Source organism: Nasonia vitripennis, chromosome 4 (assembly GCF_009193385.2).
Source record: "Nasonia vitripennis strain AsymCx chromosome 4, Nvit_psr_1.1, whole genome shotgun sequence".
In the NCBI taxonomy this organism is placed as follows: Eukaryota; Metazoa; Arthropoda; class Insecta; order Hymenoptera; family Pteromalidae; genus Nasonia; species Nasonia vitripennis.
The window spans coordinates 17,813,947-17,826,029 of NC_045760.1; the positions used below are offsets into that span (position 1 = coordinate 17,813,947).

The 12,083-nt window shown below is 39.7% G+C and overlaps 1 protein-coding gene across 4 annotated transcripts in view; it reads right to left on the bottom strand.

The window, feature by feature from the left end:
* LOC100118215 (leishmanolysin-like peptidase) overlaps positions 1-12,083 on the bottom strand; it is a 260,868-nt gene that overhangs the window by 121,106 nt on the left and 127,679 nt on the right. For 2 of the 4 annotated variants that reach the window (XM_016985168.3, XM_016985167.3), the window contains exons 3-4: positions 9,637-9,723; positions 7,308-7,408 (exon numbers count right to left, since the gene is read on the bottom strand). In XM_016985168.3, the coding sequence (XP_016840657.1) occupies positions 7,308-7,408; positions 9,637-9,723 (188 nt within the window). The remainder of the gene's footprint in view (positions 1-7,307; positions 7,409-9,636; positions 9,724-12,083) is intronic. The other 2 variants (XM_032599520.1, XM_016985169.3) reach the window with 1 other exon arrangement.

Sequence of the window (12,083 nt, forward strand, 5' to 3'; positions counted from 1 at the left end):
TAATAATATGCGATTTCAAGGTATACTAAAAACTTAACTAGAATGTTTTGCCAAAGAACTGATGATCGATTCTGTACAACCAGAAAATGATGGAAAAATGACTGAGAGAAATGGCATTTGACGATATTGAAAACTAAATACTGGCTATTAGAAAATAATAATAAGAAACAACATTCGCAGTTTTATTCAAATTTTTCTTTTACAAAACAACACTTCGGCCCGAACAAAAAAATCCTCTTCATTTCCATAGCTTCCAGCGTACGCATAACAATGTTTTTTTCCTCTAGCTACAAAACACTTCTATCGCAAATATTTTAAAACAAGCTCTGTATCCTCTAGCGCGCCATTAACTTTCGCCGAGAAGAAACCAAAACAATCTCTCTGATTGATAGAGAGAGGGAGGGAGATTTAGATTTAGATTTAGATTTAGATTGGTTTTATTTTTGTACATTATGTTGTACATATACATTATAGTAGTTTGGTGAAATAAAGATAATAATTGTTGTGTCAGGGTGTAAGTGTGAAAGTGAGTAATGGAATTAAGTGAGATGAGATGAAAGTATGTTCATGAGATGAAATGTTTGCGTCATATTTGTGTATTTTCCAAATTGAAGAAGTGATTTTTAGCCGCCTGTATAAGTGTGATATGGACAGGGTGTTACTTAGGTGAGATGGAAGGCTGTTCCAGAGGTAGGAAGCGCTGATGAAAAATGAGTTCTTCAGCGTCTCCGTCTTGAAGGGCGGGATGTCCAGGGGGGTCACCTCACCCCTCACAGGCCTGAGCGCGACGTGGAAATCAAAATAGGCTAATAAGTTAGAGGGTACTGAGGTGTTAAAGATTTTTCTAAGAAAACATGCCATAAAGTATTTCCTACGTCCGGCGGTGGTAAGCCATTGCAACTCACGCCTATAAGGGGAGATGTGCTCGTCCCTCCTTACACCGTAGATATAACGGATCCCCGTGTTGACAAGCCTCTGAAGCTTCAGGTCGAGTTCTTGCGTCAGGTCACAGTAAGCCAGTGAACAGTAGTCGATGATGGGAAACAGGAGTGCTTGCACTAAATGTTGGCGCAATCTGAAGTTAGTGCTCTTCCGAAAAAAGTAGAGACGATACATTAAAGAGTGAGCACGTTTGCAAATTTGTGTGACGTGCTCTTTCCATGATAGTTTGGAATCGAGCACCAACCCCAGATTGCGTACAGATGATTCGTATTCGACCTGGGCTCCCCCTATATTTATATAGGTGTTGGCAGTAGAGGGAAGAGCATTGATATAGTAGGGGGAACCCAGGACGATTGCCTTAGTCTTACTGACATTCAGCCTAAGCCTATTTAGTGCTGCCCAGCCCATTATCCTCTCGGCGTTAGCACTCATCCTGACAGAACAGGAGTCGAGCTCCTCAAGGGGGCATTGGCAGTAGATTTGCAAGCCATCCGCGTAGATTAGATGGGATACATCTGAATCAAGGCAGAAGCCAATGTCATTGATGTACAACGCGAACAACAAGGGGCCCAAAACTGACCCCTGTGGGACACCGGTGTTTAGTGATAGGAATGTTGAGAGTTCGTTGTTGTCACCAATGACGGCCTGTTCTCTTCCGGAAAGGTAAGATGCAAGCCAGCGGATGACCTGCTTGGAGAAGCCGAAAGAGAATAGCTTTCCGAGCATCCTGACGTGACACACTGTATCAAACGCCTTGCTGAAGTCAAATATAAGTAGCAGAGTGACTTTCTTCCTGTCTATCCCAAGCCTGACATCATCAATCAGCTTAATCAAGCCAGACTGCGTGATGTGGCCAGTGCGAAAGCCAGTTTGGAAGTTGTCAAGGTAAAGCCTTGTTTCAAGATATTCAGAAATTTGCTTGTGCACCAGCCACTCCAGTGCCTTGGACAGGAAACAGAGTAGAGAGATCGGACGGTAGTCAGTTACAGCTGTTGGGGAGTTGACTTTATTTAGTGCTCTTACGAGCGATGATTTCCAGGCGGAGGGAAAGCGTGCCTCGCTCAGAGACAGGTTGAAAATTTGACAGAGTAAGGGAGCGAGTATTGGCAGTGCTTTAGAAACTACAACCTGTGGGATGCCATCACTTCCTCTGGCCTGGGTGTTAAAGTGTGTTACTGCAGCCGACACGTCCGATTCTGTGATTTCCCTGAAGATGAAGTTTTCAGGGAGGTCCAGACTCTCCAGGGTTCGCAGATACTTCTCAACAGATGGAGCTTGAGGGTCATTTGAGATGGAGCTAAAGTGTTCGTTGAGAGCATCCGGAGAGAACCGAGCAGGTGAAGGAGTTTTAGAAGTAGTAATACCAAGATTCCCAAGCTCTCCCCAGATCTCTGCAACGTCGGTCAAGGAGGACAGGCGTGAATAGTAGTAATTCAACCTGGCCTCCTCAATCCGTTTATGAGCGTTGTCCCGCGCGATTCTATAAAAGTATAGGTCCCACGGTAAACGACTTCTGCGAAAACGTCTGTAGAGTCTGTTCCTTTCAGTTAAAAGGTCACGAAGAGTCGCGGTAAACCACGGGTGACGTTTACGTCCAGGTGTCACGGTCTTTAATGAGGCGAGATGATTTATGACGTTCGAGATGTTGGTGTTAAGAGTGGTGATGCATTCGTCAAGTGATGGCGTGGCGAAGGATGACCAGTCACATGCGCTAAGGAAGTCCCTTAGCTTCTCAGCACAGATTCCTTTGTAGTTTCTGTAAGAGTATGTAGTAGGTACGTGGCGTGGAATCTGTACGTCGAGTGTGGCCGTGATCAGGTCATGTCCGTTGATGAAAGGAGTGTCAGTCTTCCAGTGTGAGAGCAGGCGATCCTGCTCATCAATCAAGCATAGGTCAAGCCAGGTGTCAGAGTCCTGTCTGTGATGGGTTGCACCATATGGTACAGAAATAAGGGAGTACTCATCAATGAAAGCCCTGATGAAATTTGCGTCTTCAGATGAAGAAAGCTGATCAGCATTGAAATCTCTCTCTCAGAGAGAGAGAGAGAGAGAGAGAGAGAGAGAGAGAGAGAGAGAGAGAGAGAGAAAGAATAACGGCACTCTGTGCAAAAAAATTGATTTCTTCGTTGCACACGGGTCATGTACAGCTTGTAGCCGCGCGTGTCCTGACTCGCGAATAGTTTGACGATCTGAAAAAGCCTTGCGCGAGCAATGATAATCGAGCCGTTACGCGAGCATCAGCGCGAAAGTGAAGCGAGACCTAATTGAGCCTGCTGCAGGTTTATATGTGGCTATACAAGATTCATCAACTACTTCAGCACATGTATGTCTATTGACGAGGTGAAATAACGCTTGAGAGCATCTATTTTATTCCACAAATTCAGACTTAAGATTTTTGAGGTTGGATGAAAGCTTTGAAAACGCTATAAAGGATAAGAAGTGACGAGGGTATAAGATAACGTACATTATTTTCATCCAACACGTAAGGGAATGTCATAGCTAACGCTTCGAAAATCCGCCACGAGGTATTTTGTACTTAGAAAGTTTCAGAAAAAAAAAAAAAAAAAAAATACTACAAATGGTCGAGGCTAGAAAATGACAAATTCTTTGAAATGCTCTCATTAAAAAATAATGTTCTTGGCAGTTGGTTGCCTGGGCAACGGGATTAGATGATGCTTTGAATTGATATCCCAGGTAGGAATTTTAAACGTGTTTGAAATAAAATGAGGTTTTAAAGAGCATGAAAAGCTAGATAGTAGATTCAGAAAAAAATATATTTGTCATATTAGTAGCGGATCATATTTTGCTTTTGATAGACAGTCTTCCGAAACTACTATCTCTAGAACATTACATTTCTGGTTTTTTATTCGTTCGAAAAAAGGACATAGCCTTTTTTTATCTGGATACTTTCATCCAGATCCATCATCCGTATCTACTTTATTTTTGATTAAAATGTAATTAAATTACAGAATCATTTTATTTACCGAACCAAATATATATATTAGCTTCGCGTATTATTTAAATTATCATCTTGAAACTATATATTAGTATGATAGATTGCCGAATTGTGCATTTATTATGTATTGCAAAATCACTCACGTATAGTTTTTTTAGTGACTTCATTTTCATGCCACGCATTAACCTTTAAATATATAAATATAAACAAATTCAGGAATATTTTTTATCTTGATATATTTCAGTGATAAATAAAAGTACTAAGTGCAGCATATAGCAGTGCATATATTTTATGAATGAGTGAATCTCATTTTCATCGTGCAATCCCAAGAATCTTCTTATACTATCTAGTGCCTTGTAACAACTTCCTCATTACCGTGCATCAACCTCGACACCTCCACTGCGCTTTTCTCCGACAGACTTTCGACACTCGTCGTCACTCCGGCCGGCACACTCGAGTTCATTACAAAACGGAGAAATTGCCCAGACGATTTGTCAACCGCACGCGAGGTTAAAACCGAGAGTTACGCTCTCTACTCGCTAAAATTACGCGGGCACGCGTCGTTCTGCGAAATGCCGTTTTTCCATGTTTAGCGAGAGTTTTTTCGCACTATCGATGACGCGTTTGACTCGATTGAGAATACAAGTAGTGATGTCTAGAGGCCGGTTACTGTTGTTGCTGTATCGTGTACAGGTTGGTGAGTATGCTGCATGAGGTAATTGTAGAGTGTCGTCCCTATTGTACATCAGCGGTGATGTATAGTATAGCATAAGATTTATTTTAACACTGTAAAATGATAATTTTTTAATCTCTTGGTTCGTTTATAATATTTCTGCAGGGATTACTGAAAAATAATTTGTTGTATACCATTACTAATGATAGGGTTGACGTTGATGATGGGATTGTTAGTTTTGATAATCTACTTATCCAAAATGACTTAACTATCCAAATTCACCTATAAATTAGAGAACGTATTTTCGATCTTACAGTTATACTGTCATGTCATCATGTATTATTATTAAGTGCAATTAAAGTCTTGTTAATGTCATTTTCTGTTTTTTTTCTTTTTAACATCATCATAATCAAGTAAAATGCTGCATCGTGTAAAAATCGCTCGCTATATTTTCTACGGTAAAAGTTTTTCCACTACCTTATCCTTTTGAACAACGTCCTCCCATCGTCCAGCCCGCAAAACTAATAACGCGCGCGTTAGCGTAAGCCGCGCACAAAGCAAAAGAAATCCCTGAGACCCTAAACCCCCAGTGCGCGGCGTATCGCGACGACAAGCAGCCGAGCGCCTTAGCTCTTTCATAGCCCCGTAAATTAGGGTCGCGTCGCTTCAAGGTCTAATGAATGCCACAAGACGCCACGCAACTTCAGGAAAAAGGAAGCTAGTGCACGCACATCCTATAGAACGGGAGAGAAAGCAAAATGCCATCGTTGTTTTTACAATGCAAATTCCGCAGCGAGCGAGGAGACATAGCTGATGCTGGCCCCCAAAAGAGAAACTGCATAGTCTTGTTTACGGTGCGGCATTCGTGTCGCCGCTGAAACGGTTGACTGTGTGGTCGGGCGAAGATGGTCGAAAGTACAGGGGTCGAGAGATGCTCGAAAGGATGAAGTTATGAGATGGACCATGGATGAGGGGGTATTTAAAGTGGCTGATGTTGTTATTGCGGCTGCTCGCTTCTGTTGTCAAGGATTTATTTAGTGCTGAGGGTTTCGAAGGGATGTTCTACAAAGATATGGTACTCGCAAGTCTCGGATGAGCATATTATAGAAGGATCTCTCGCGTGGTTTAGGTTATTATTATTATTTGGCTACTAAATTATTCATTCATTGTGAGCATGGGTTGATTATTATTGATTATTTTAAGTAAAATTATACCAGAAAGCTTGTTTATTAAGCGTAGATTTAATTTTTATTAAATCCACCGATATATTATTAGATGTACGTTGTATTATTAACGCGTAACGTCCAGAATACATAACAAAGTTCATTTATATTTTATAATGACTTATCCAGTCGACGGTTCGAGGTTTGCTTCAGACAGTTTGCGATAAAACATACTGTTGGTGGAGTATACAACTGCACTGGATGCGTAGCGTATAAGAAACAAATCCGGGCAAAGAGGTAAAGAAGAAGCGGTGAGGCAGAAACAGCCTTGGAGCTCAAGGAAGCAAATCGGAGCTCGCAAAGTTTGGTGGGTGACGGAAAGGCATTTAGCAACTGTTAAACTTACTAGCGGGATGCTGCATTTCCTTACTGATACGTGACTCGAGATGTTTCGAGAACTTCGTTTCGCACTTTGTTTAAAGTCAGTGCTTCAGATTGTGCTCAGTTTCTCTCGTGTGTTACGTCACTTAGTACGATTCCTTGTCTATTTATTACGTTTTAAGATAACAATATGAAAATAATCACATTTCCTAATCGAAGTACTTCGAATTATTTGACCTTTAACGGTGTTCTTAGACACTCGATCAGCTTATCAGTAAAGCGTTGACAATTTTTTATTATTTTGCTGTTCTAAAAAGTAAAAATAAAATAAAATTCATTTCGCGATTTACTACGAGTGTTGCAGTTTAAAAGTATTTAAAGCGAAAAATTAAGCTTGCTTCAATTACATTCCGGAAGAAAAGAAGTTCGTCGAGCGAAACAGTTCCAAAAATCCAATCTTCCTGCAAGCACCCGAAGAAATTCCTTTCCCGACTTGCCTCCCTTCCGAAAAACACACAGCCATCAATCTCCCGACTGCAACATTCTCGCGACAAAGCTACTTTCATCCCCTTCTACCTCGGCAAATCCGTGGCTACACTGCAGCCGTAAATTCGTCGATCAACTCGGGAACGTCGCGTGGAAAAACATACTCGCTCGTACGTGGACGACGACGACGACGACGAGAGGGAAGATCGGATCAGCGCAAAACACGCGGTCATGTAATTCCAGCCAAGTCAGCACGAGTTTCACGGTTATGTGTAGTTTCTTGTTCTTAGCTGCTCGCGTAGCAGTTGCTGCTACTGCTGTCAGGATTTTCTTGAAAAGAACGGGTGTCCGCGGCTCGCTACTTTTTACAGGGGGATTTACGAGTTCGATGAACGAGCCTTTGATTTATTTTGACTGAATGCAGTTTTCTTCGAAGGAGCGCAAGGAGAAAATGGTTGAAGCAAAGGAGACTTTGATGGGGAGTCGAGGATTTCAAACAAGGATTGATATCAAGGGGGTTTTCCTTTTATGAACAGAGGGGAGGAGTTGTGAATGGAAACAATTGCATTTATTGTGATCGTACACATGAATTTTAATCGGTTGATGCAAAGATTTTATTTTTACTTGAAAAGGTTCAAATACGAATCAGCATTAACATTGTTCATTGAACTAGTATGTCAGTAAATGTAGTTAACGAAAAACTTACCTGTAGACGCTGTCATCGTAGTGAAGAAGAATCCGTAACGGCTGGTTAATACTCCGTTTCTTTACTATGTGGGCTGTTTCTATGTAGACGCCATGTATGACCTGCAAACCAGAAAAAGTTTTTTTTTCAATTTGAAAAAGGTTTTTTTCTAATTAATTACAACTATAAACTATTAGTGAGTGGTTATAAGAACCAAGAATGTAGGTGTAGGGCCGCAATATCTCACGTAATAAAGGCTGATTACCAGAACCTGTTGCTTAATTACAGTGAATTTGAATAGCCGTAAAGGTTATAACTATACTATACTTTGAATCGTATGTTCAAAATACGGAGAGACATTGCAAATGGCAACTTTAGAACGTCAAAATTACAATCGCATCGCAAAAGACAATAAAGACTCAAATTTCGTATATACCAAGAGCGATTCGAGCAGCGACTAAAAACCGAATAAAACATCGCGAATCAATCAGCGACGACGTAAACACGGAAACGTCGCCGTTCATTGTTATCTCTCCTCTCCGCCCGAGTTTCATTTAGCAACGCTCGCGCGTCTTAGCGTAATATAATTGATATCTCGACGCGCGAGCTTGCACATCTCCAGTCGTATAGTCGAGGCAAGTAGAGCGTACAAATCGTGAATAATAACGACGGAGCCCGAGAGAAAGAGAGATGGATGACGAGAGAACATGATGAGGGAGGCTACGGGAATTTCGTCGAGGGATTTTTGCATAACTGATCTTTCATGGCAAGAGTTGTGACGCGGAGAATAGAGGAATGAAGTTTTGATGAGAGAAAAGACATGTATGTTCTGTTGGCTTTGATTCTGCAATGGTAAAATTGCGATTTGATTGCGATGCGTATTTTACTATAGGATAATTTCCGTAGTGTATGACTTCAAATACACAATACAATTCATGTATGATATAGATTATAAATAATCTATGATGATCTACTTAACTTGAGCTTGTACATTTATCGATGAGTGTACATTTTAAAACAAAAACTGCAGTAATATTTAATGCAGGACGACTCGATAACTTTATCCGATAATATTATGCATTGCACATAATTTCCAAGCAATATCCAATAATTTATCATTCCATCGAAATCTTGCATAAATTTAAAGTAGAATTTTGCGTACTTTCATTTATTTAAATAAAAGATTAAACTAGTACGGACAATCGAACGCATCGAACTTCATGAGTTGCACGTCGATCAATTGAGCTGTGCGCGAGCCCAGCACTCGCGAGGATTTGCACTCGCTTTGAATGGGTCCTGAAGGATTCATTCACGAGGATTTGCATAGGAATTAACGTGACTATTTTGCCGCATCGGGGCACCGAACCGCACCGAAATCCTCTTGCTCGAATTTTTTACGCTCTTTCTCTATAAATCTTCGCTATTTTTTAAAAGCTCGATAAATAAATCGCATTTTACAGAATGTATTTAGCTGCGAACCAAACTAGCTCTCTGAAAAAGAATAAAAAGAAAGTATTATATGAATCGGCTCACAGAGTTTAACATTTATACCACCGTATCTCTTGTAAAGAAGTTCGAGTAGGAAAATTCATAGAAATTCAATATTGAATCTAATGCGCGCATCTCCATAAAAGTCAGCCGTGAATACCTCATTAGAACCATAACATTCGGGAGTCATATCCACTGAACAATCGCAGCAAGGCCGAAAAGTTGCGTTGCTAAGTCTTAATATCAACACAATCGCGTCTCTCTATTCTCCATCGAGACGTCACGCGTAATTTCCCTCTGCAAGTAGCATTTAAGCGTCGGGATTTAAGAAACTTTAGCGAACTTTAAAGGAATTCACGTTGCTCAAAGGGACGAAACGCTCGCGGAAATTAATAATGGTGATTCTACGGTCTAAGGGGATGAGGTATATCGCTATATACCTCGAGCATATATAGCTATAGATATATGCTCTCTATATATGGAAAAGTAAAAAAATCATTTGAATTAGAGGCAAAATTGATTCACTCTTGCCATAAAGGAGTCATTTTTCATTCTTGCAGATTTAGAGAGTATAATAAATGAGAAAATATACCATCCCTCTGCGATTTACTTTTAAAAAAACTGCTATACAGAGGGCCTTACAAAAAATATAATATTTTTTTTATACACGCTTTGTGCGCACAAGCGAGCTACGATGTTTTTCTCTCTAAATCTGAAATAATGAAAAATGACTCTAAAGAGTAAAAAATGACCCGAACATTCTTTGCACAAAGCGACTCAATAGATCGAAAGGGTGATTTTTCACTCTCTCAGATTTAGAGAGTCTATGAGCCAGAAAATATATATCGTCATTTAAAATTACCTGTCCAGGATACGTCAAAGCGCATAACCTTGCTACCTTGACAACGAATTGACATATGTCATTTAGTATATTACTATCGGACAGCTTCTGAAAACACATTTTTGAGGAGGTTATATCGGTATTCCCCAGTCAGGCGAGCGAATGCAAAAAAAAAATATATATACATATAATAAAAACGTTATCAGTTGTGAGTAAACAGAGTAGACTCCCCCTAATTGAGCCTATTCAGAGTGAGAAGGCGGTGACATGAATCGATTATAATATGATATACCAACCAAGACCATATAAATATTAAAACTAAGTTGAAATTGACGAAAAATCTTCTTTTCCTAACCACTCACTTCAATACACTTGCGGATGATCGAGCACATCTCTCAGTTCCAATGCACAAAGCTTTAAAACAGCGCCGCGCGTGGCTACGCCAAGTCGGAAAGAGAAACAGTTTCAATTACGAATTAATCGATGCGCTCGCGCTGCCGTTGCTCGCTAGGCATGGCACATTTGCAATGCAATTATACGGGCCGACGTGTTCGCTCCATTCTTCCCCCCCTTCTCTCTATCCACTCGTTCAAGTTTTAATCCACTATTGTAGTTTTACGCGGGTTCACGGATCCATGATTTCCCCTCTATATCCCTTAGCGTTTTCGCGTTACAGCTGGCTGTAGCGTCTGCTTTGTTGCGCATTCTCTTGACCTCGATATAGACTCGCGAGAGCTGTTTCTTTGTCCGGGATTTTCCTGTGGATGGAGTGGGCGTGTAATGTTGTTTCGCCATACCTCTTCTTGTCGTTTTTCAGTTTTCGTTTTAAGTAATTCTTTTAGCTTGTCTGTGTGATTTTTTTTTTCAATTAGGATTGAATTTAACAAAATATAGTATTTCCCAGTGAAATGCATTTACAGATTAAAAAACATCTCTTATTTGTTTCGTATAAATTGGATATTTTAATTGAGAAACTTCGTTACACAGTACATTTCAAGGGAAAACTTTTCAACTTGAAAAGATTTATAAATAAATTGACTTTTCCGTTATGTTTGAAACAGTTTAAAATAACAGAAAAACTAATTCCTCCACCAAAAACGCATTTCCTATTTGAAAATAATCAAAAAATACCTTCCGTACTCTCGAGCAGGGCTTGTCCGTTAATACCCAGTCCTCGCGCTCGCAAGTGTTAATCTCCTTCCGACTCTTATTCCCATCCTCCTCTGCTTCTCAGCATTTTGTCTCCCTTTTGTCGTTTTCTTAACACAGGGACGGAAAGCTCCTTAACGGTAATGCGATACCCTCTAGTAGGAGCTGCTGCTGCAGAAGATTTTTACCCGGTCGTCACTGCATCCGAAAATCGCCAAAGTTGTTCTCGCGATCACTAACTTGGCGCTGCGCGTAACTTAAATTGGGAGAAGTACGGCCGAGTCTCGCAAAGTTTTTTGAAGCAGCTTTCATTAGGAAGGAGTTGAAGTGGACTTGTGAGATATGGCTAATTGTTTCGTATTATTGCAGGTCGAGGAGATTAACGAAGTAAGTTTCGCTTCGTCGGAGCTGAATTGCAAATTATCGTAGATGAAAATAAATTTTAGAGTTCTGGATTTCATAGAATGAATGAAATTCTTTGAGAAATTAGTAATCTTAATTTATCAAAAATTGCAATCATTGAGCTGCGTTTTATGGTTATTTATAATTCATACCTATTTTCTTTTTTTTTTGTTTACTAGGTGCATTTAAAGTAGTTCACTCGGCCAAATAAGTAGTTTTAGAACTCGGAATTTGTAAACAATAGGTAGGAAAATTCATGATAAGATTCCCTAGAACGGCGCTACATCAGTTTGTTTATTAAAATTTGAGTGATTTTCTTGAACAAACTGAACTAGCTCCGTTCAGGTAAATCGTATCATGAATTTTCCTACCATTACTCCCCCTGAAATTTCTCAATGAACAAAATGAGCCTTCTCTCGTTAAGATCGCACCAAAAATAAAAAAATAAAATATAAGAGTAATTATATTAATGCTATTTTTTCATTAATTAATATCCGAGCAATTAATGCTTGAAATTATTCGATGATTCATGGTTTCTATTCTCTTTTATATAATTTTTAAATATTCTTGCTCTTACATTACTATTTTAATAAAATAGTATCTAAATTTTAAGATTAGAATTTTTAAATTTAGCGCCATTAAAACAACCACTCATGGTGAGTTTGTAGATATCAGCGACAGTGCTGCCATTAATCAATCTCATTTCTCGATTCATCAGAATCAACCAATCCATTTTCGGCTTCAAATTTCCGTATCACTATTTTAAAGAGGTATATTTTTTATTACAATCGATTGATAGCCAATGGTGCGATGTTACAGCATCAAAATGTAAACGGCACGCTTGCAACAAAAAAGTATTTCTTTCGATTAGTTCGAATTAGTTAAATATCCTGAATTCCAGTACATGACCCCAAGCC